At 44.1% G+C, this 24,231-nt stretch overlaps 1 protein-coding gene across 1 annotated transcript in view; it reads left to right on the top strand.

Annotated features, from left to right (window-relative positions):
- LOC100691113 (glucosidase 2 subunit beta) overlaps positions 1–24,231 on the top strand; it is a 157,914-nt gene that overhangs the window by 55,751 nt on the left and 77,932 nt on the right. The window contains exon 10 of the mRNA XM_003450336.5: positions 11,324–11,393. Within this exon, the coding sequence (XP_003450384.1) occupies positions 11,324–11,393 (70 nt within the window). The remainder of the gene's footprint in view (positions 1–11,323; positions 11,394–24,231) is intronic.

The raw sequence follows: 24,231 nt of genomic DNA, 5'->3' as shown, positions 1-24,231 counted from the left end.
TCTCAGTCTGCAAAAGTGAAACTAAGCCTTTAGAAACAGCACTTTAGGAGTGGCCAAAAAAACATACTGGTAAGCTGTAAGGCAGCATTGCATTAAAAATAGGCATGAGTCTCTCATGGAAGCCACTGCTTGGGCCCAGGAACATGTCCAGAAATCACTGTGCATGAACACAGCTAACCACGACATCCACAAATCCAGGCTAAAGCTCTGATATGCAAAAAACATGATCCAGAAACACCACCATCCTATTACAACAGCACGGCTCGATAGTAGAGGACCCCAGCTGTCGAGTTGGTAACGAAAACCAGTTGCAGCAACATGAAATGAAAATTTTTTTAAAAAGTAGACCTACAGTAGGATCAGACAGTCCTCTCCTGTAAATCCAGCAGCTGGTCCGCTCAGTTCCCAGATGTTTACAGACTGTTTGTCAGTAGAAGCGAGGATGCTACAGAGTGGTAAACATGGCCCTGTCACAACTTTTTATAATATGTGTTGTTGCCGTTAAATTTGAAATGAGCTGGTATTTTTTTATGAAAGTGGGACATTTTCTCAGTTCGAGCATTTGATATGTTTTCTGTGTTCTGTTATTGAGAAAATACAAGTTTATGAGATTAGCACATTATTGAATTTAGCTTTTATTTACATTTTAACCACAATTTATGGTCCCACAAATGTGTTTGTCTGCATACAGCTTCCTGTTTGAATGGTAGGTTCACCTTCCCCAGATGTACTTTCGTGCAGTCCTCCAAGATCCTGATTGCACGTCGGTGGAAGCAGATGAAGGGTCTACGAATGTTGAGTGGTTAACAAAGGGGCCCGGGTAGGGGAGGGGCCCACAGGAGAGTTCACTGGGAACGGGAGAACCGCCAAAAAAACTTAAAAGATGAAAAAATACAGCAGGAAAAGCACAGACGGTGGCTGCAGTGGACGCTTCATAGTTTTTAACACTCGGTTCCACTTCAACTGTTTCTATGTTATAGCTTCGATTTCCTCCACGGTTGGCTGACGGACCAACAACAGCACAAGCAAGAGTGGCCCACACACATCGGCATACTTTGTACCCCGCCTGCACCTGCCAGAGAGGCCGTCCCTGTGCTACCTCTGCTGGACCATAAATTCCGCTTTACACAGCCTGACAACTTTTTTGGAACTGGGGTTGTACACAGAGCCCTGGGCAGCTTAACTCCATGAACCTGCTGCAGCTCACTTTTTTTCCCCATCTGCTGGTACTGGAACACGGACAACTGGGGTGTGATATCGGAAACTCGGAAACTCCGACTTCAAGTTAAAAAGGAACACGGAGAGACGTGTGATCAGGGCATGAGGGCCCTCAAACTGAAAACAACAGCTTGGCTAAGCATCAGCAGAATACAGATAATCCTTTGTCACTGTCCAGATACGTCTAAAACCCAACTACATATGTTACCATTCTTTCATTTTCTTGAGACGCCCACATTGAAACTCCTGATCAGGAGAGGGATGTGTTATACAATGTGCTACGTCAAAACTGACAGTCTTGACCTTATTACACACACACAAAGGGACTGTGTGCAGTTGTGTTGTATTGAAAGCTTTCGCAGCAGCTGCAGCAGCTAATGGCATGTTGTTATTCCACGCCATGCTTACGTCCCCTGCACAATGCTCATCCCGGCAACGGAGGTAGTCACAGATACAATGGCCGTGACAGCGCTTGCTGCGTCGAAAGCAAACACGGCTAATGAATCACCAACTCTCCTAAGCCTAATTAGGACCTAATTATTCAGTCTTTTTTTGTTTTTTTTGTACATTTTTAAATGACGTTAACCTTCCCTCATTTGTCTTTTCGTAGAATTGCAACATAACTGCTGGCCTTAGTTACAGTAAATAACATTTCAAGAGTTAGGAATTTGTGCAGCCCACTAAAAGCTCGCACATCAACTTTCTTACTTATTTGTTTTGTTTTTGTTGTATTTCTGGGTTTTGGATTTGAAAGAACACTTGTGTTTAAAGCTGGCGGTAACTGCAGTTCGATATCACTGATTTGACTGGCAGTAAATGTACAGTTTTTGAGTTGAAATATTAAAAAGCAATAAATCCTCAGTATGTAATTTACCCGTAATAATAAGACTAACAGTGCATGTTTTCCCAGTGTGCCACATCTATCAAACATCACAATGCAAATAAAGAAAAAAAAAGAATCAGTAGCAAAAGCTTTGGATATATAAAGACTACAGCAGAATTAGAAGAGTATGCCGTGGATTGGGAGCTCAGGCTGTGGAGACTGATGTGCTGTTAAGGGTACATTTGTGTGAACATTTAATGGACCCCCTGCTGGTGTCCCTGTCGCACCCCATGTAAAAAAGCCTAAGCAAGCTTGACATCAAAAGCATTTGGGGGACTCTCCATCTATCTATAGTAGCACATTTTCCTCATCCCCCCCGCCACCCCCTCCCCTCACCACTCCTTTTTAAGCAAAAACAACTTTGGTGAATATTTCATGGGGTATGTTGCCTCAGTTTCACAAGGAGAGTGGCACGCAATGACGACTGACAGGCCCCGTACGCCGGCGTCCGCTAGGAGACAGCCTTTCTTTTCGGTCTGCCTCCCCGACACTCCTACTTCTTCTTTTTTTTTTTCCTGCCTCCCGTTTTCCTTCTGTCAGAAATACAACAGTTCTTTCAGCTGAGAGTCTGGCTCCTGATCATTTAGCTGTTTCTTTAAAATTTAGCATGACTACAGAACTTCTGCTGATCCATCTGACACTGTTAGCTAAAATGCCAACATATGGATAAAAATCTGTTTTTTTTTCCCTTCCCACAGGCTGAATCATTTATAGCACTAAATGATACGATTACCCGCCTTAAAGATTATACAGAAACTTAACTGCTTCTTTCAGCAACTTACACATTTACATAAATGGCTATGTCATCAACCTTCACAGCCCCCTTTCTCCCTTCTGATTTCGAAAAAGCCGCACCGTTCTGTGAAATCAGAAACCATTAAATGATGCCTCTAGATTATCACATATATTGTTTCTTTTGGCTCTTACAAACTCCAGCACCAAGCTCTCAAAACCATATTTCTCAAGCTTCGCTGATCGCCTTTACCATCATTGGAAGACACACTTCATTTCCCTTCCCAACTTTCAATTTCATGGAGGGATGAGAAAAAAGCCGCCTTTCTAACGCCGCTTAGACGATTTGACATCACTACAGTATGCACACGTTTCTCCGCTCCCAGCTCTCTTATTTAATAAACACCGTGCTTGTGCTTGACTTACAGTAGCTTTCCGCCTTGCCCCGCTCAGCGTGATGAGCAGCTGAATGGTGTCACAGTTAAAAGGGGTGGCTCTGTTGCTCTGTTGTGACAACATTCGTTTGATGTTGAAGTGGTAGTTCTTGGCTGCCATGTTCTCCCCTTCTGCTCTTTTACTTTCTTGTTCCTGTTCTGTCTGGATCTCACCGCTGTCACGTTTTTGAGGAGCCAACTGGCATGACCTGAAAGTGCGAGTGCGTCGCACAAGCTGCTGTTTTTCTCAGCGCTGATAGCCATCCACTTCAGATACATACGTGCAGAGAAATGCAGGTTTAACTAACCTTAATAGTCTCTGTTATCTCACCTGGAGTCTCTGGATTCTGCACTTTGTCCTTCATTTTTATATTTCATCGCAGTAGCTTGTACACTGTATGCCGACGCTATGTGCCACTTCCCAGAAGGCATGACTCACACAGTGAAAGGTGCAAAACGCGCATCTGGAATCGTAATATTTCTCTCTGTCAAAGATAATTTCATCTCATGCAAAAACACAACTTAACGTGTGATAATAAGAACGATCTCTCTCAGTGAAAGAAGATTTTGTTAGCAAGTGCCATTAAAATTAATCAAAAGATTGACTCGTTAAAAAACCACCGTGACTCATTCTGTCACTATTCTCGCTGCGAGCTCGAGATACAGAAGAGCGAAAGCGCCAGCGGCCACGTATGGGATCGGAAAAAGAAAACCACTTAGGGCGTCTTTGTCCTTCGTTTGAGCAGTGTCGCAGGGAGGGGTGGTGCGAGGAAGAGTGGAGAAGGCAACCGGGGGGAAGAAGGGATAAGAGAAGAAGTTTCTTCGCATCTGCCCAGCCTGAGGCCCAAAATATGTGGCGCTTTCCTCGTCACCGCGTCACCAGCCATCCGTTCTCGCCTGTCATTATTTTACCTCTCGCAGAGGACACACGCTGTCTCTCAGGCACACATATGGACTCTTCCACCAGCACACACTGCCTGTGCTGCCTTGATCTACTCTTAAATGCTGCCAGCATCAGATCCTAAAATGTGGCCAAGTTAAACAGAATGGACGGAAAAACAGAGCAATTTAATATTTTTGGTGCGGGTAAAGAAGTTCAGTCATCATTAAACTGTAGAATCTAGACCAGACTTTTCATGTTTGATAATGGTCAGTGGCAATTCCTTCATAGCAACACCTACTGACAGGAAGTGACATGTTTTGAACTTTGATGCGCTGATCTACGCAGGTTGACCTGAGCCATCTAAAACTTGGTCAGGAAAGCTTTAAGGAGGTCGTGTTACTTATTCTTGAAAACAGTGAGTTTGCATCAAATAGCATGATTTAGATATTTTACTATAAAGCACAAAATTGCTGTAACTCAAATACACATTGTTCAGTCTGCCCCAAATTTCACCTTTGCCTTACCTGAACACACCTATACACCAGTAGTCAGCAATAGTTAGAATACCACAAAGCTGACAGGAGGCCTTTTATACTTTGATGAACCTCCCTTTATAGGTTCCATTTCCAATTCAATTCCATTATATTTATGTAGCGCCAAATCACAGCATTAGTCACCTTAGGGCGCTTCATATTGTAAAGTAAAGACCCTACAGTACAGTTAAAACCCCTATGGGCAAGCACTTGGTGACAGTGGGAAGGACAAACTCCCTTTTAACAGGAAGCAACCTCCGGCAGAACCATCAGCATCATGGGAAGCCCCCAGCAGCCTAGACCTATTGCAGCGCAACTAAAGGCGGATGCGGGATCACGTGATTCAACCTTAACTAGATGCTTTATCCTAAAGAAGAGTCTTAAGCCTAACCTTGAAAGTAGAGAGGTTTACCACATCCACCTCAAAAGTGATTTAAATGAACTTGAGACCTTGACGATGCTGCTCTGTGAAAGTTGTGAATTTTCATTTCCACCTGGTGGAATGATGAATCACCATGAAAGAGGAAGTTATTGCTGAGGGGCCAAGAAAGCTTGAGAAGTTATGAAACTTGACACACACATCCGACGTGATGAAGACTTTCATATCTTATGGGTCGTACTAGTGGATTTGGCAAATTGGTGCCACCCACAAAATTTCAGCAGCATCCCTGATGCTGCGTTTAATCTAATTGTCAAATATTTGATCAAACTCAGCGCTGCATAATGTCAACAGGGACTCAGCATCATTTAGGTTATAAACTGTGTATAAAATTAGCATTTTTGTTCCATGCATAATTTACAGCAACAGGACATGTGGTTAGTGAGGGTTCTGATATGCCACCTAGTGGGCGCCGAAGTCATAAGGCAGTAGACTGAACAATAGTGTGAATCCTCAGCCCAAGGCGTTCACGTGATTTCAGCAAATGTCACGATTGCAGCTTTTGCATTTGAGCTTCACTGTGCATAACTTGTTGGGTCAAAGTAAATGAAATGTGCTGATTTGATCTTCAGCTTTAAATGTGATACACACATGTTTTCCAACTAATTACAGAAACCAAACTAAATTCAGGGAGCATGATCTGCGAATTATCACCTTAACAAATCTCCAGGCTTCTAGAGTCGCCTTTGGATATAGCAAAGGATCTTTGCCGTGTATCCTCATCCTTAGAGAAGAGGTTGCATTGGTTGTCATTGCCCAACCAGCAGAAATTGGAATTTGTTTTAAGACTCAAGCTACTTTCTCTAAAATTTGATTGCACTTTTGATTTGGCAAATCAGAAAATGCTCTATTTAGGACCACTGAGCTCATACCATCCACAATTCACAAGTCACTACCCTTAACACAGTTTAGTCAGCTAATGGATCTTCACCCAAATTGTGCTCAAGATCAAGGTGAAAGTAACATTTGTCATTTAATTTAATTCTCAATAGTTTATGCAGCACAAGGAACCAATGACAGGTAAGCTTAGTGTTTCTTTTTATGCTTCACACAGGACGGTAATCTGTAAGCTGTGATGTGCTGTGAGCCGACGTTCTTATTTTCTTCTTATGGTCCTTCTTTGTAAGACAACACATAAAAAACAACCGATTTTACCAGTAAAGTGCAATGACTTGAGTTCGGCTGGTCGGATGGTAAAATGGGTTTGCTGACTCTAAGTCGTGACAACGTCGATCCTCCTTTACTCCACACTGCTGATTCTACAAATGCCGCAGTCAAGTTCACTTTGTGTTATCAACAGTGTCACGAGGCAGAGGCGCTTCTCGGCACTGTGCAAACACTGAGCCGTTGCCACTCGGTTCCTGTGCAAAGATACACGTCGTGTCATAAACACTGCTGTCTCCACATTAATCCTAAACATGACTTCGGTGCAGATGAAGCTGGTGTATTAAATTTCTCTAGCAGCTTCCCTTTAAATCAACAGAAAGCTGTTGGGCTTTTATACTCGGTGAGTTGCGGCTTCACAGTCTGTGCAGTCTGTTATATTGGGCTTTGTGGCTATAACATATCCATCAAAACTTGGACCGAGGTGAAACTTTGACAATCTATCCGTCAGCCACTCTGCTTCTCAGCCAGACAGTCAATGACCAGCTGTAAATGATCCTGTAAGCCACTGGCTGTTAAAACGCTCTCACTGCTACATTTTACAAGAAATGTATACCCGGTAGGAAACAGAAGGAAGAATATTAAGCATTGAACCAATGCTGAGAGACGGGCAATCCCACAGATGTGCACCAAGCACACACACACACACACACACACACACACACACACACACACACGGTGAAGTCAAATAGACACAAAAGCATGTGAGAAGAAAAATCTTTATAATATGATACACTCACAGCGCAAGAATGCTGCTGTGGGAATTCAGTGTAACACACACATAGAGGGAGGCTCTATCTCTCCTAGTTGGCTGTCATGAATATAGGTCTGCCAAACCAAGCAACAACAACAACCGAAAAAAAGAAAAGAAAAGAAAAAACAGTGGAAGTATTACATAAGTTAGGATTCTCTGTGATTTGAACCTAACTCAGCGGTGCTGAGGCGGCTGTTTAAATTGCATCAGTTCCTCTGATGTAAATGTGTATAGCCTTCAACTCCCTCAGAGCTTTTAGTCATTTATTTTGATTAGGGCTGTATTTATAAGATAAGTCTCTTAAGTAAGTCGCCTGGGATGACGGGTTGGCGAGGATGGTGGTGGGGAAACAAAATGAAGTCTGTTTGATGATTATAAATTCCAAAATATCTGCTTGTCAATTAATTAGCTGCTTCCTGGGTATGTGTGCCCCTCTTTTCATTTACTGGGCCCAGCTCTCCGTGGACAAATACCCGCGATGCACCCATTGTATGTCTAAGCAGTTACACGCATCTCCGGCAGCTGGGGAGCGGAGAATAAAGATCCTTCAAAGGCAGACAGTTTTCAAGAGCAAGCCTCTGTTTTCTTGTGCCGGCTGATTTCTGAGAGCAGCGTATTTGGCTGCTTGAAGGCTTTACACTGCCAGTGTCTCACTCTCAGACACAAACAACTGGAGAATGATGTGGATGTGAAGAGATAGGTAGAATGAGAAGACTGCACTTGAAGTGATGCTTCCATCATTTCTGCCTGTGGTAGTACCACATTACGTGCAGGAAGCTTGTCTTGTTGAGGTCTTTGTGGCTAAGCCAACCTTGACCATTATCACGAAGATACTGTATCTATTTATAACTCCACAATTCTAGCTGGAGTTTTAAATGAATGAAAAATGAAAAAGGATAAAGGATTGAAATATATATTATATGTTCAATATGAATAAAGCATACATGGATATATTCACTGGTCATCCAGACCAAGTTACTGACTAGCACAGTATGTTATGTTATTTACATTGCATACTGCATATTAGCAAGCTGGCATAAATGATTTTTGTCGCCACATATGAGATTTTATTGTCACCTTAAGGCGTTTGAGAAAACTCAAACAATCAGACGACCCGTGTGAGCAAGCATTTGGTGACAGTAGGAAGGAAAAGCTCCCTTTTAACAGGAAGAAACCTCCGGCAGAACCAGGCTGCGGGAGGGGCGGCGATCTGCTGAGACAGGTGGGGTTGAGGGGAGGGAGACAGGACAAAAGACACGCTGTGGGAGAGACCAAGAGATTAGTAATAACTCATAATTAAATGCAGAGTGGTGCATAAACACACAGGGAGTGAAAAAAGGTGAACGAAGAAGAATTAATAATTTAAAGCAGGTACTGTGTGTTTTCAACTGTTGCTCTTTGGAAATTGCATTTATATGCAACTAAAAACAACATAATAGTCCTGGAATTATGTTTTCTGTTAGCATAATGAGAAAACTTTAATGAGTAATCTGTTTAGTGAGCTGTAAATGTGTTGATAATAAATGCATCAGCTCCTGTGTCCTTGAAACACCGATGCACTTCATTGGGATTTGTAGATTGGGGATTTTTAGCACATCCATCCACAGTCCCGTCCGTCCACAATTCACAGTTATTGGTCAGACTTTAATCAAATGTGCACACAATGGTCACTTAATAGATCTTAAAGGTGTGCTCAACATCTGTGTTGCGTTTGTCATTTCATGGTGAGTTGGGTGAGCTACTACTTGGCTGACATTGTGGTTTTTATCATTTCTATAGGTTCGTTTTTTGTATGTACTGGCATTTGTATGTGCACGGTTTAATAGCTCAGAGGCTTTAAAAAGAAGGAAATGTGTGACCAGAACTGCAGTTCAACGAAAAGGCACTAGAGGCTGACTCTGAAAATGCATGATAAAATACCCAAAATATAGCATGGTAGAATAAATGGTTTATTCTACCATACTTTCAGGTTTGTTGACTGCTTATTAAGTTTAGCGTTAGGGAATGGGTCCATTTCGTTCATAGATGCTAATGCAGAAGTGTCTAAAATCCTCCCTGAATTCTGTCTGAATTCTGGTGATAGCTGTGGCTACAAAAATACCTCCGGTCCTATAGAAGTCGATGATGAAACTGCTTTCTGAGTTGACACAAACCTGCTGAGTTTATGAAATCGGTCACTCATATCAGGTCATTTAATCAAAAAGTTGTTTTCTAATTCTTGATCACACTGTGTTTCAAAATGAAGGATTATCTGTGGTCTGAAACGGCACACTCATTAGCTAACGAGTTGTCATCATAGTTGACATCATAGCACAATCAGCAGTTAGCCTAATATGCATGTGTTTGGACTGGACTGTGGGGGCGGGACTTTAGCTATGCCAGACTAAACCCGTGCAGGGGAGAACATGCAAACTCCACGCAGAAAGGCCCTGCCAGTCAGGTTCAAACCCAGAACCTGCTAGCAACAGTGAAGCTACAGTGCTAACTGTGCTAACACAGTGCTAACTGTGCTAACACATTGCTAACCAGTGCAAATGTTGCTCACTGATGTTAGTGTCTTTAGTGTCTATTGTATTTTTTTCCTTTTTTAATAAATGTCCTGTTTGGAACATTCTTTAAATGCAGTCACTTGCTGTGTTGTAGTACTTGTTCTAACAAACTATCCAAAAAGCGTGTACTTAAGTTTTGGTGAGTGAATTTTATTAGCATGTTATTTAACATAGTGTAGTGGCTAACACTTAATCTTGGCAAATGAAAGGCTGCTGGTTCAATTTCGAACCTTTTGGGAAGGGCGTCTGTGTAAAAGTCCGTTAAATCAAACGTGAAGCTATCTGCTGTGGTAACAAAGGAGTAGCTGAAATGCAATAAGCAGGGATCTATGTCTATGTCTTAAGCCATAGCTTGTTAACCAAGGTCACAAGCATTAGCAAATAATTTAGCACTCCAGCATATTCTCTGAATATGGTCACTTTTGGCTGTAACAAAAAATAAAAAGATGGCAGTGGGATGAAAGCTGTTATCAAGGCTTCAAAATACAGGTTCCTGTGTCTGTGGCTCCTGCTTTATGCTATCCCTGCTGATTTCTAGCACATAAAATAGCATAATTCCAATCGAATAGGTTCAGTAGAAATTCCCTTGCAGATTTGAAAATTTCAGAACCTGAGCTCACAAAGCTTCATGGGAGTAACGTTGTGTGTTGTTTCTTTAAAACGCTTGTCAAACAGAGTTACTCGGTGACATGTTCTCTTAAGGTTTTTTCTTTTTTTTCCCTTTCTTGCATGACAATTTTCACATTTGTATTCAGTCCAATCTGTCAAAAATATTCAGAACTGCAAACACTGCATGCGATGTCACAGTGATCTTAAGCAGGTTTTTGTTCTCCTCAGAGGTGGTGAGTCACATTGCATTTGGCAACGCCTCTCACTCGCACAGTTGAGTTTACAGTCTGGTTTCCAGTGAAAGAAAAAAATGTGACAGCATGCAGCATGCGACAAGTCATCAAATCAGACCTATATTTCCTCCGTCCCATATGTGGGAATCTTGTCATATTTAGTCCTCCTCAACATCATGAAAGCTCCAGAAAGAGTGCATGTTTTGCAAAATGTTCTTTTTAATACAGAATGCCTACAAGCATCAACAACAGAATACAGCTCGACTGAAATAATCCACATTTCCTAACCTCAGGTAGATTCCCAGCTGCAGATAAACATAAATATTTTGAGATTTCCTATTTATATGTTTTGCTGCCACAGCTTAATACTCCAAAAATATTTACTCTGGGAGGGATTAGGCGATTACTGTATCTACACCTACCTTGCGTGAGGTGAGGCTCCTCAACGTGGATTGAATCTTTAGAAATGAACGTGGCATCTTTTAAAAGAAAATTAAAGACCCAAAATTGTTTTGGCTTTTTCCTGTTTTTCCCCTGCGATTTGTAAGAGAACACTTGCATCCAGGCATGTTGTCTTTCATCATTAAACTGTCTTTCAGAAGCTCCCGGGAGCCTCTTTGAGCACAGAGAGGAACCATGTATTTTAAAACATCAAGTGTCTCCTCTCTCTGGTGGGAGGTGCATATTAGAGTCATGGACCTGAGTTGAAATGATCATAAAAAAGAAGAAAAAAAATTGCTCCCCATGTCTTACACACTCACACACGCACACATCCACGGGCGCCTTTGTTGTCGCTTTATGCATTAACGCAGGTGATACCCAAGGTCTCACAAGTGTGCAAATCTTTGACCTTGTTTTCTCTCCCCTCTCTGCTTCCATTATGTGCTTGTAGATCAAAGACACGCAGGGTGCTCCAGGCAGTCTTTCCAGTGAAGATCCTCACTTAAAGGCAGCTGACAGAGGTGAGTTATTAAACCTTACCACTGCTCTAGTGACCCCGCCCCCTCCCCCTCACAATTTAAAACCCCCTCTTTTAAAGATTCACCACAAAATAGCCACAAGATAATGTTCGTAGCAAGCCTCTCAGTGCTGCACATGCTTATGAGTTGATTTCTCAGAATACATTAATCTCTTTTTCTGTTTGATTTTTACCCTCCACACAAGAGCCGACAGGTTTGTTGGCTTATTTTGTTTAATGCCATACTATTTTAACAAGGTATCCACAATGGATCAACTACAGGGTGTGTGTACTTGCATTGTGTTTAGAGGATTTGCACAGCTTCCCTGAAATTAAGGTGTAATGATAGATACTTGTTCATGGTAAAAAGGGCTCGACTAAAGGAGAGGAGACACTTTTCAGACGACTGGATCACTTACGAAATAAGTCAGAATAAAACTGACCTGAATAAGCATTCATTTAAAAAAAATCACTAGATATTTATGACTAAACATTTAAATAAGTGGACGAAATGATGAAATGAATACTACACACGTACTACATCCACATAAATAGTTGTGCTCAAATTCAAATTCATATCAAGTATATTAAAATGTGTTTCAACAGTGCAAATAATAAAAGCCTGCACTTTGAACTTGTTTTTACAGCACTACACACTTGTTACAGTACATTTAAAAGCTAAGAATTTAAAAAAAAATCATGGTGTGCTCTGGAGAATTCATAATAACCACATTCTTCAAAGACGAAAATATTATTTTTTTTCTGTTTGGTTGTGATTTGATTGGAAGTTAAATGTGTGCTGTACGCGTTTCAGTAGCTTTAACCGAAATCGGTCTGTGTCGATAGCCGAAAACGTCACGATTGGTACGTTTTATAAATGGTAATAGAATCTGTGGCTAAAAACATGAGGCCGATGTGGAAGTGCCAACAACAAAAAACAGCCACTTAAAGTCGGCTCCAAAAATGAGTCAATCCCCACTCTTGACGCTCTTGTTAAAATTGCCGACTTCAGAGCAGAAGTCAGGATGTTTATGCCCTGGTAGAAAAAAAAAAAAGGGTTGTGCTGTCTGTATCTAATTGTCAACTTCATAACAGCTCGATAGGAGCACACAAACCTTCAACAGGATTTTAATCAGCCAAAACACAAAAACGCTGGATCTTTCCTAGCGCGGTTCCACCAATCGCAAACCTCCACCAGGGGTGAGAGTGTAACATTACAGCAGTGATGCACAGCCAATTAAAATCCTTCTAAAGCTGAACCAGGTGTGGGAGTCCAAATAGTGTCAGAACTAAGCCCCCAATATTTATCAGTTTTATGTAACACTGAAAACAGCGAGGAGCACACAACAGCAGCGATCACGGACAATACAAATGCACCTCACAAGACAAACAAGGCCTTCATTTACGTCACTGTATTTAGTGGGCTGTAAGCTGTAACTCCACAAAGCTTCATATAAGGCAAGGCAAGGCAAGTTTATTTATATAGCACAATTCAACAACAAGGTGATTCAAAGTGCTTTACAGAGACATTAAAAACAAAAACAAATAAAAAGCATGATTTAAATTTGATTAAAACAAGCAAACAAACAAACAAACAAACAAAACAGTATATAAAATCAAATATCAAAACAGTAGATAAAATCAGAACAGTAGATAAAATCAGTAGTTAAAAAGTAGGTTTTGAAATTTAAACTTAAGTGTGGATTTGGTGCTTTATTCAAATGCAGCTGAGAATAGGTGAGTCTTCAGCCTGGATTTAAATAAACTGAGTGTTTCAGCTGATCTGAGGCTCCGTGTCTGGTTCTGACTCTGGGGACTGATTACAGACCGGATCCAGATGACCTGAGGGATCTGGAAGGTTCATACTGGGTCAGGAGGTCACTGATGTATTTTGGTCCTAAACCATTCAGCTTTATAGACCAGCATCAGAACTTTAAAGTCTATCCTCTGACGGACAGGCAGCCAGTGTAAAGACCTCAGAGCTGGACTGATGTGGTCCACTTTTTTGGTCTTAGTGAGGACTCGAGCAGCAGAGTTCTGAATGAGCTGTAGTTGTCTGACTGATTTTTTAGGTAGACCTGTAAAGATGCTGTTACAATAATAATCAAGATGAATGCATGGACTAGTTTTTCCAGGTCCTGTTGAGACATCAGATCTTTTATCCTTGAAATATTCTTGAGGTGATTGTAAGCTGATTTTGTTATTGTCTTAATGTGTTTTTCTAAGTTTAGGTCTGCATCCATCACTACACCCAAATTTCTCGCCATATAAGGAGAATAACACTGTGTCAGTCACGTCTTTGTATACAAAGAAGGAAGTAATCAGTTTCAGAGGCTTGTAGTGTAGATGGGTTACTAATAAGGAAGCCCAGATAATGTCTGGTAATTAGGTAGTTAATATTGCCTGTGTCTATGACACTTTGCTAACCCATCCTGCAGACATCTTTTGGTTCTACCAATTTAAAATAAACTTTGCAGCTGTGGTTAATTCTACTAACAGCCTGCACAGGGGTGAAATTTTAGTTTAAATTTAATTAATATCTTCACACTAATTAGCAGGTATCTGTGTCTGTGTGATGCATCTTGTTAATAAAGCTAAGAGGCGTTATCTGATAACAGCATGGACTCCAGTATGGTTTAAAAAAACAAAACAATCATGGCATAGGTCTGAATGCCTCACACAGCGCCCCCAACAGGATAGATAAATAGGTGACAGCAATGTGGGTCCTGCCATCACTTATATACAGTCTAGAATATGTATGCATTTATATATTATGTTAGTGTATATTATATATTTATTTTATTTAAATAAATATATAGATCTGTGGTGCAATTTAATTATTTCAGTGGTTATTTTACACTTTAACTAAAATCTTTGCATTTAAGCTGTGCTGTGGACTCTTTTCAGAAACATCACATATTGTTGAGGCAAGTCTGCGGCAAATCTAGCTATCCAGAACGTCTTATTGCCTGAACAGGGGTATTATGGCACACGCAGAAGCTATTTTCTGAAAATAACAAACAGGTAATCCATGCATGCGAGAGCTTTGTTTACTATACCTCTTGCAACTATTACTTTGACCACAGTTACAAACCAATCTAAGAGAGAATCTAGTGCATCTAGTCTATCCTCCCCCCCTTTACACTGCCAGCATATTATCCTGCTCCAGCTGCAGAGAAGAGACAGGCCCGAGTATTTATGGCCAGTATAAAAATTGTGTGCATTCCCAGTCACCTACACCCCGTGATTTACAGCGCATTTGACAAACACACTGAATGAAAGAAAAAAGGGGAAAAAAAGGAGTGTTCAATTTGTATAGGAGTTTAGAGCGTGTCTGTTGTGCATGCTCCCGACGGATTCTGCTGTTAGTACGTGTGTGTGTGTGCGCATGTGTCGTACCGGCTACGTACGACACATCTCCCGCTGCGTGAGAACGTGTCGATCTGTCTGCCCGCGTTCCTGCGCGTGTATCTGTATGCCTGTGTGTATCCTTAATGTGTGTGTGTGCGTGCGCGCACGTACGAGAGCGAGCACCGAATCCGCCCGCTCTGAAACACCAGCAACAGATAACAGATGGTCCCCCTGCATTAGAAGTGTTTTATTTCCCTGCGGAAGCCAGATATGTCAAAAATAAGCATGTGCAACATTAGTCATTTGGAATATTCATGCCCCTGCCGTCCGATGGTTTCCTTTTCACAGCCAAAATACCACCAGCCCAATTCTCCCAAGGAAGTGAGAGGAATTAGGGGGAGAAGTAAAAAAGCAGCCATCAGCTGAACGGATTGAGGGGGGTGTTGGGCCTACATGTGGTTTAATGGAAGGTTTCTTTTTTTTTTCTTCCCTCGTGGTCGCTTCTTCAGCATGCCAGGGCTGTAATTAAAAAGGGGTTACAGTCTGTAGATGTGTTCATATGAAGAACCTCATTCACCCAGCCCCATTAGACACAGTTTTGTGAATATGCACACATGTCCATATGCTGGTCTGGCTGCACACATGTACACACACACACATGAAATAGTGATTTGCTCCCACATTAAACAGCCTAATCCAGCGGATTAGACTTCTTTTGCATTCCTTCATTGCCTTCCTTCACGGACTCGTCTTTGGGAGTCGCCTCCTCTCCACTACTGTCCTTATCTTCCCATTTCTCTTCTCCACCTCCATCTCCAACTGTAGCTTCAGCCTCTTTAATCTCCACCTCCTCTCCTCCCTGGCTTTCTAGCCCCATCTCACACCACTAAGTGTGGCTCCCATCCTTCTCCTTGGTGGCAGACATGGGCATGAATCATTATCAGCCCTGATTAACCATACACGTAGTTGGCAGTCTGGGCCCCACCGGGGGCCAATGGCATGATTTTCCTTCCGCCGAAAACATGAATTTTGAGCAGCACTTTCTTACTCGCCACGGTCCCTCATGATCAGGGTTAATTCGTGGCAGCATGCGTGAATGGCGTAGAGAGGAGGCAGAAGAGAAGGAGGAGGAAAAGCTACCAAACAGTAGTGCACCGCTTATCTCAGAAATGAAATATAATTTATTCAGGAATATGCAAATCCAACAATCACTCTGCCTTGTTTACCGAAGGGACCTGCTGATTCAGAGTCTGAAAGAGAGCGAGAGAAACAATCCGAACCACAGACGCCAACATACAGTGGATGCACAAAGGCAGCCAACAGCCAGTCGTTTTACCGGTTTTCTTTAGATTTAGAAAATTAGGGATGTCGGGCGATTTCTTGGTTCTTTCATAGCTGCTAAAACCTTTAAATGTGTTCTGGTGAGGCTGGCTTGTTTACAGAGGAACTGAATATGTGCATTCTGCTCTGTGACATATACAGCATGAACTCAAAATACCGAGGTTACCATCATTTGCCAAGTTTTATTAGGAAATACATGCAGTTTTAGTGTTGTTCTGTATCTATAGGCAAGAATACTGGGAACCATCAGCTGGCATGTGGTCACATATAACCTTGATTACTTTTTGATTTGAGGTACATCAAGATTTTTACAATTTCTTTGCAGTTTTACTGTTTTAGATATTTACAGTGCTTAACAAATCCATTAGACCACCACTCAATGTAAGCTTTGAGCCACTGTTGACCTAAATTAGTAATGACTAATATCATTTTTTTAATGTTTCTGTAACAGTTAACCCACCAGTTTGTCCACACTCTTTAATCAAAATGATAGTTTTATTACTAAAATGTTGTTACTGTTGTTAAGTTACAGAAAATGAGAAAAAAATACTTTTTTATTATGATGTCAAATCACAGTTATTTGCTTGAATTTCTAAATTTGTTTTGGTGGTTGAACATTATACTTGATTAATTTCTTAATTTTAGTGTGTTGCTGATGATTTGGTCATAAATTCTTGAATTCAGTAATTTTAAATTTTAAACTTTTCTGACTTTTATCACAGGAGTATTAATACATTCAATAAGCGCTTTTCTCCAAACCAGGCCATTATTTACCATTTCTACCTGGGAAAAAAACCCTCCACAAAACACTGATGTCTGTGGACGATGTTACAAAAATGTACTTTTGCTTAATTAAAGCTGAATATGAGAATAACTGACGGCCATAAATCTATGAGTCAGTCATGTTTTTAAATCTGCTTTACAAATTCTGCCAAATCTACCAAATTTAATGCAACAGAACAGAAGAAAAACAAATCCAGCATCTGTTTTGAGCCGTAGTAATAGTAGGTGGCCTCTTCTGTGAGTGTGCCACGAAAATGGCCCCGGATTTGTTTTTTACAATAAATACCACAACCGGGGGCTTTAGGGGGGAACCAGCTTAAACAGGTCAGATATTTGACTGTTTTTAACAAGAAGAAACTTTTTAATAAACACAGATATTCAAGAAAATATTATTGCTTTGTCATTTGTGGCCAAACCTCAAATATTTGTCCTGGCTCTACTATTAGAGATTAAAACATAGCACAGATGTATTACAATAATACCGATAGTTAAACTAATGCCCGTTGGATGGTAAACTATGCGTCATTTAGACGCTTTCACAACCTACTCAGGGGATTTAATTAGCATCTTACATTTGCTTTTGCAATGCGCCGCCATTGTTTTCATTATGTTCTCAGTTGCAGCCATGTCTCCTATCACTGAGACGTATTTATCCATTTAATTTTCTGTTCTTAGGGGATTTGTTTGTTTTATGTAATTCGTTGGTAGGACATCACATGTTTAGCATAATAACAAGGTGCGGACGTATTCCAGGGGGTTGCAAACTGAGAGCGTTCGATAAGTAGGTTAGATGCTGTGTTGCTATATTAATATAATAAAGTAAGGAAGTAGACGGTCTGTCTAAACGGCGGCGTAGAATAGAGAAGTAGAATAGGTTGTTGACTGAATGTGATGATTTACAATGGGAATACCGCATGAGCGCTTTTTTAATTGATCTGACGCTAAGATGGGAAGGAGTTAAATCTTAAAACACTTTTTTTTTATTGGTAACTAAGCAGTACACTGTCTAATGTGTCACATGCAATTTGGCTTTTCGTCATCTCTGGATTGTAGAAATGGGTGCGAGTCGCAGCCATTTCCTCCCTCCCTGCTGAGAGTCCAATTAGCATGGTTGTATTGATTTTTCTGTGCTGCATTTCATGTACTTTTTCAGGTAGGTCCCTACAGCTAGTATGAATGTATGGGAGACAACAATTATCCCCTATAACAGAATCTCTGAGGCCACAGAAAAGGGAGCAGAGCTCAGAAAATTGATCTCTTCAGGCTCGCGGAGCTGTAAAGTGGATGAGCAGACAAAAGCCACCATAACTGGTGATATCTTAAAGCTACAGTATGCAAGTTTTTCATGTTGAACTCTGTAGTTATATTTCCAGGTTGTTCTGACTTTGACGCTGAGAAATGAGACCTGTATCAGAGACAATGGATGTGCAAACACATTTTACATAAAGCACAGGATGTTTCATGTTGTTTATGTCAGCAGTCCCCAACCTTTTTTGCGCCACAGATCGGTTTATGTCCGACAATATTTTCACGGACCGGCCTTTAAGGTGTCGCGGATAAATACAACAAAATAAAACCAGTACCGGTACCAAAAAAAAGAAGATTTAACGATAAAAACGAAAAAAAAAAATAACAATAAAAACCCTGAAACCCATAAATTCCACACCCGAGCCTGGTACCAAACGACTCACGGACTGGTGGCCCGGGGGTTGGAGACCGCTGGTTTATGTAATCTAATGGACTGATGCTTATGTAGCACATCATTTATTGTATGCACAAACTCACATGGATCCACTGGGATCAGTTTTGGGACGCTTTGATTTGTTGACTAAACCTCTCTGATTGGTTGATGGTCCACCTGTTTTGTTTCAGCTCAGTGTGCGACTCCCTCATGAATTTTTCTGCTGTCCTCTGCTCTCTGTTTCACCACGTCTGTGTCTTTTGCTCCTCCTCTGCTCCAACGTGTTGACAGGAACTCATTAAGATACTCCAGCTGAAAGTTTCCCAACAAATCCAGAGCACTTCCCTATTTCTTGACCTCTTGGTTTACAATTTAAGCAGTAAATGCACACATCGTAACAGTGTGGACAATCATATGTCTCCTTCCACATGGCTGCTAAACCTGTCAGTAAGAGAACGAGGGCTCCTGGCACAATCATAGATCTGTGCATAGGCATTATTTTTATGGGAATAGCACTAGTCTAGAATTTAGAGACACAGATGAGATTTTAGGGGTTTAATCAATCCCAGAAGAAGAACTTTTGTCTTTTTAAGACATTTGCACTTCTGAGTCTTAGGGTATTAGATCAGATTGGCTACACCTTCAGGGATTTTTACACGTGTGCCTGTGAACTATGAAGAACTTGCTAAAAAAAGAAGAGAGAGAAAAGACCGAGAAATATAATCAGGTGTTGAACAGAGAATCCAGAGGCTTATCTGCCTTCTCTTAAACTTAGATGAGCAGAAATCCTTGTGCGTATCTTCTACAAGTAATTCAGAAAATTGTGAGTGGGCAGTCCCCATGTGTATTTTTTATAATTTTCTGATTTATGAAAGCAGAGTTTTTAGTTTCGTGCGATTTTTAAAGTCTCAACGCAAAACCACAGACAAGCTTTATTGATTTTTTTTTTCCAGCAAGAAGTGCTGTCTAGGCTTTTCAGGGATATCTTTAGAAGCAGCACTTTCCTCTTATATGCACAGTATATCATGGTTATGTAATGTGTAAAGAGATATTGTTGTGCAAATATGCATTTTGCATATGTGTGTACACAGTTAGTGAGTGCCACACTGCTACTGTCGCCTATTCGCCTCATTTTTTGATACAGGAAGTCCTGCGACACATTTTTATTGTCTGAGTTGTAAGCAAGCAGCTATACCTTCACATTTTACATGCTATTCATGTCCTTTCTTCATCCTGCACTCTGAATGACTAAAAGATCGTCTCGTTGTTTCTCGGTTGTGTCATGTCAACAATGTGATATTAATCGGCTGAAGTTATACATCCACCGCCGTGCTATTTTTGCCACACGCACACACTCACACGTTGCCCGAGAGGTCAGCAACATAACAGGGTTCTTACTAGGTCGAATTGCTTGGAGGCAGAAGTTAATTTCCAACTCAACAGAGATAAATGGCTTTGTTTTGACCTCCCTTGTTCGCTGGCACAACAAAGACTCTTCGCTATTCTGGGAGAAAAGTACTGTAAATACCTGTAATTTAAAAGTGGCAGTTCATTATTTGAGTATGAAATGATTTGATTTGGTAGCAGCGATTACCTCGATTTGGTATTGTGTGTCTTTCTGCTAAGCTTAGATAAATGTATATATATTTTTGTGTGTCTGAAATCATTTTCTTCAGTTTTCGGTACAATTTTGACGATCACGGAGCAACAGAAGAACAAAGGAAATGTCACGGTTCTGGGTCTGTTGGACCCAGTATTTTGAGTTTATTATGCTTTGGTTTATATTTTGAATGATGGATTATTCTTTGTTTCTCTGGTACTTTGTGTTTCAGTTATCTTGGTGTTTTGGATTGTTTTTCTCATTCTCTTGTATTGCTGATTGTGGTGGTGGTCATGATGATTATTTGGTTCATGTTTCTGTTTATTTGTGATTAGGATTTGTGTTCTCATGTGTTGTGTGGGTTTAGTGCTAGGTGTCATTTTCTGTCTGTCTCTCAGTGTCAAGTCTGCGTCTTTGTGTTGGGTTCATGTTTCCTGTTTTATTGTGAAAGTCTTTGTCTTATGTTGGTGTGTGAAGCTTGGTTCCCCTGTCTCGTCAGCCCTGATCTCTTCCAGCTGTGTCTCCCTTCTGTTGCCCGTTCCCTCATTACTACCCTGTGTATTTAAGCCCTGTGTTTTCCTCAACCCAGTGTCGCGTCGTACCCTCATGCTGTGTGGATCTCCTGGTGTCTCCCTGTAAGTTTAGTGTGTTATTCCCCAGTTTAGTTTACTTTGTATGCTTTCCCGGCCTGTGAATAAAGCTGTGGTTTTGAGTTCATCCCTTGTGTCTACGAGCCTGCATTTTGGGTCCAATTCCTGCCTGCCACATAGCGTTTCATGACAGAACGACGCGACCACAAAATGGACCCAGCGGACTCAGGTTTTGCCACGAAGGAGGAAATGCTCAAGCAGTTGAAGGATTTCTGCCGAAGCGTAATCCACGCTGCTGACAATCCCAAGAGACTTATTCAGGTAGTGTTTTTTGATCACTTATTGTCATCCACAACTTTGACCGTCAGTTTTATGGACATAAAAAGGTTAAAACAAATAATCACAGGTCTGAGAGCGAGACTCTGCTTCGAACTATTTGATATGGGCAGTCCAGGGAAAGAAGATTCAGCTGCCCTCCTGGAGGCCCTCGCCTCTTGGTATTCGCGGCACCAGCGACCTTTTCCATCACTATTTGTTGCCAAATCACTCGATCCGCCTTTAAGGACGAAACTGCACCCTCACCATCCTCAACCCCTCACACCTCCACCTTCATCTCCAGTAGCTCACTTAGCCGCCCAGCCTCCAGTAGCTCACTTAGCCGCCCAGCCTCCAGTAGCTCACTTAGCCGCCCAGCCTCCAGTAGCTCACTTAGCCGCCCAGCCTCCAGTAGCTCACTTAGCCGCCCAGCCTCCAGTAGCTCACTTAGCCGCCCAGCCTCCAGTAGCTCACTTAGCCGCCCAGCCTCCAGTAGCTCACTTAGCCGCCCAGCCTCCAGTAGCTCACTTAGCCGCCCAGCCTCCAGTAGCTCACTTAGCCGCCCAGCCTCCAGTAGCTCACTTAGCCGCCCAGCCTCCAGTAGCTCACTTAGCCGCCCAGCCTCCAGTAGCTCACTTAGCCGCCCAGCCTCCAGTAGCTCACTTAGCCGCCCAGCCTCCAGTAGCTCACTTAGCCGCCCAGCCTCCAGTAGCTCACTTAGCCGCCCAGCCTCCAGTAGCTCACTTAGCTGCCCAGCCTCCAGTAGCTCACTTAGCTGCCCAGCCTCCAGTAGCTCACTTAGCTGCCCAGCCTCCAGTAGCTCACTTAGCTGCCCAGCCTCCAGTAGCTCACTTAGCTGCCCAGCCTCCAGTAGCTCACTTAGCTGCCCAGCCTCCAGTAGCTCACTTAGCTGCCCAGCCTCCAGTAGCTCACTTAGCTGCCCAGCCTCCAGTAGCTCACTTAGCTGCCCAGCCTCCAGTAGCTCACTTAGCTGCCCAGCCTCCAGTAGCTCACTTAGCTGCCCAGCCTCCAGTAGCTCACTTAGCTGCCCAGCCTCCAGTAGCTCACTTAGCTGCCCAGCCTCCAGTAGCTCACTTAGCTGCCCAGCCTCCAGTAGCTCACTTAGCTGCCCAGCCTCCAGTAGCTCACTTAGCTGCCCAGCCTCCAGTAGCTCACTTAGCTGCCCAGCCTCCAGTAGCTCACTTAGCTGCCCAGCCTCCAGTAGCTCACTTAGCTGCCCAGCCTCCAGTAGCTCACTTAGCTGCCCAGCCTCCAGTAGCTCACTTAGCTGCCCAGCCTCCAGTAGCTCACTTAGCTGCCCAGCCTCCAGTAGCTCACTTAGCTGCCCAGCCTCCAGTAGCTCACTTAGCTGCCCAGCCTCCAGTAGCTCACTTAGCTGCCCAGCCTCCAGTAGCTCACTTAGCTGCCCAGCCTCCAGTAGCTCACTTAGCTGCCCAGCCTCCAGTAGCTCACTTAGCTGCCCAGCCTCCAGTAGCTCACTTAGCTGCCCAGCCTCCAGTAGCTCACTTAGCTGCCCAGCCTCCAGTAGCTCACTTAGCTGCCCAGCCTCCAGTAGCTCACTTAGCTGCCCAGCCTCCAGTAGCTCACTTAGCTGCCCAGCCTCCAGTAGCTCACTTAGCTGCCCAGCCTCCAGTAGCTCACTTAGCTGCCCAGCCTCCAGTAGCTCACTTAGCTGCCCAGCCTCCAGTGCCGCCTGTAGTCCAGGCCCCAGTGCCGCCTGTAGTCCAGGCCCCAGTGCCGCCTGTAGTCCAGGCCCCAGTGCCGCCTGTAGTCCAGGCCCCAGTGCCGCCTGTAGTCCAGGCCCCAGTGCCGCCTGTAGTCCAGGCCCCAGTGCCGCCTGTAGTCCAGGCCCCAGTGCCGCCTGTAGTCCAGGCCCCAGTGCGCCTGTAGTCCAGGCCCCAGTGCCGCCTGTAGTCCAGGCCCCAGTGCCGCCTGTAGTCCAGGCCCCAGTGCCGCCTGTAGTCCAGGCCCCAGTGCCGCCTGTAGTCCAGGCCCCAGTGCCGCCTGGGCCAGTGCGCCTGTAGTCCAGGCCCCAGTGCCGCCTGTAGTCCAGGCCCCAGTGCCGCCTGTAGTCCAGGCCCCAGTGCCGCCTGTAGTCCAGGCCCCAGTGCCGCCTGTAGTCCAGGCCCCAGTGCCGCCTGTAGTCCAGGCCCCAGTGCCGCCTGTAGTCCAGGCCCCAGTGCCGCCTGTAGTCCAGGCCCCAGTGCCGCCTGTAGTCCAGGCCCCAGTGCCGCCTGTAGTCCAGGCCCCAGTGCCGCCTGTAGTCCAGGCCCCAGTGCCGCCTGTAGTCCAGGCCCCAGTGCCGCCTGTAGTCCAGGCCCCAGTGCCGCCTGTAGTCCAGGCCCCAGTGCCGCCTGTAGTCCAGGCCCCAGTGCCGCCTGTAGTCCAGGCCCCAGTGCCGCCTGTAGTCCAGGCCCCAGTGCCGCCTGTAGTCCAGGCCCCAGTGCCGCCTGTAGTCCAGGCCCCAGTGCCGCCTGTAGTCCAGGCCCCAGTGCCGCCTGTAGTCCAGGCCCCAGTGCCGCCTGTAGTCCAGGCCCCAGTGCCGCCTGTAGTCCAGGCCCCAGTGCCGCCTGTAGTCCAGGCCCCAGTGCCGCCTGTAGTCCAGGCCCCAGTGCCGCCTGTAGTCCAGGCCCCAGTGCCGCCTGTAGTCCAGGCCCCAGTGCCGCCTGTAGTCCAGGCCCCAGTGCCGCCTGTAGTCCAGGCCCCAGTGCCGCCTGTAGTCCAGGCCCCAGTGCCGCCTGTAGTCCAGGCCCCAGTGCCGCCTGTAGTCCAGGCCCCAGTGCCGCCTGTAGTCCAGGCCCCAGTGCCGCCTGTAGTCCAGGCCCCAGTGCCGCCTGTAGTCCAGGCCCCAGTGCCGCCTGTAGTCCAGGCCCCAGTGCCGCCTGTAGTCCAGGCCCCAGTGCCGCCTGTAGTCCAGGCCCCAGTGCCGCCTGTAGTCCAGGCCCCAGTGCCGCCTGTAGTCCAGGCCCCAGTGCCGCCTGTAGTCCAGGCCCCAGTGCCGCCTGTAGTCCAGGCCCAGTGCCTCCAGCAGTTCAGCCTTCCCCAGTGCCGCCTCCAGCAGTTCAGCCTTCCCCAGTGCCGCCTCCAGCAGTTCAGCCTTCCCCAGTGCCGCCTCCAGCAGTTCAGCCTTCCCCAGTGCCGCCTCCAGCAGTTCAGCCTT

This window comes from Oreochromis niloticus, linkage group LG3, assembly GCF_001858045.2.
Source record: "Oreochromis niloticus isolate F11D_XX linkage group LG3, O_niloticus_UMD_NMBU, whole genome shotgun sequence".
In the NCBI taxonomy this organism is placed as follows: Eukaryota; Metazoa; Chordata; class Actinopteri; order Cichliformes; family Cichlidae; genus Oreochromis; species Oreochromis niloticus.
This window is presented reverse-complemented; position numbering and strand designations above follow the sequence as displayed.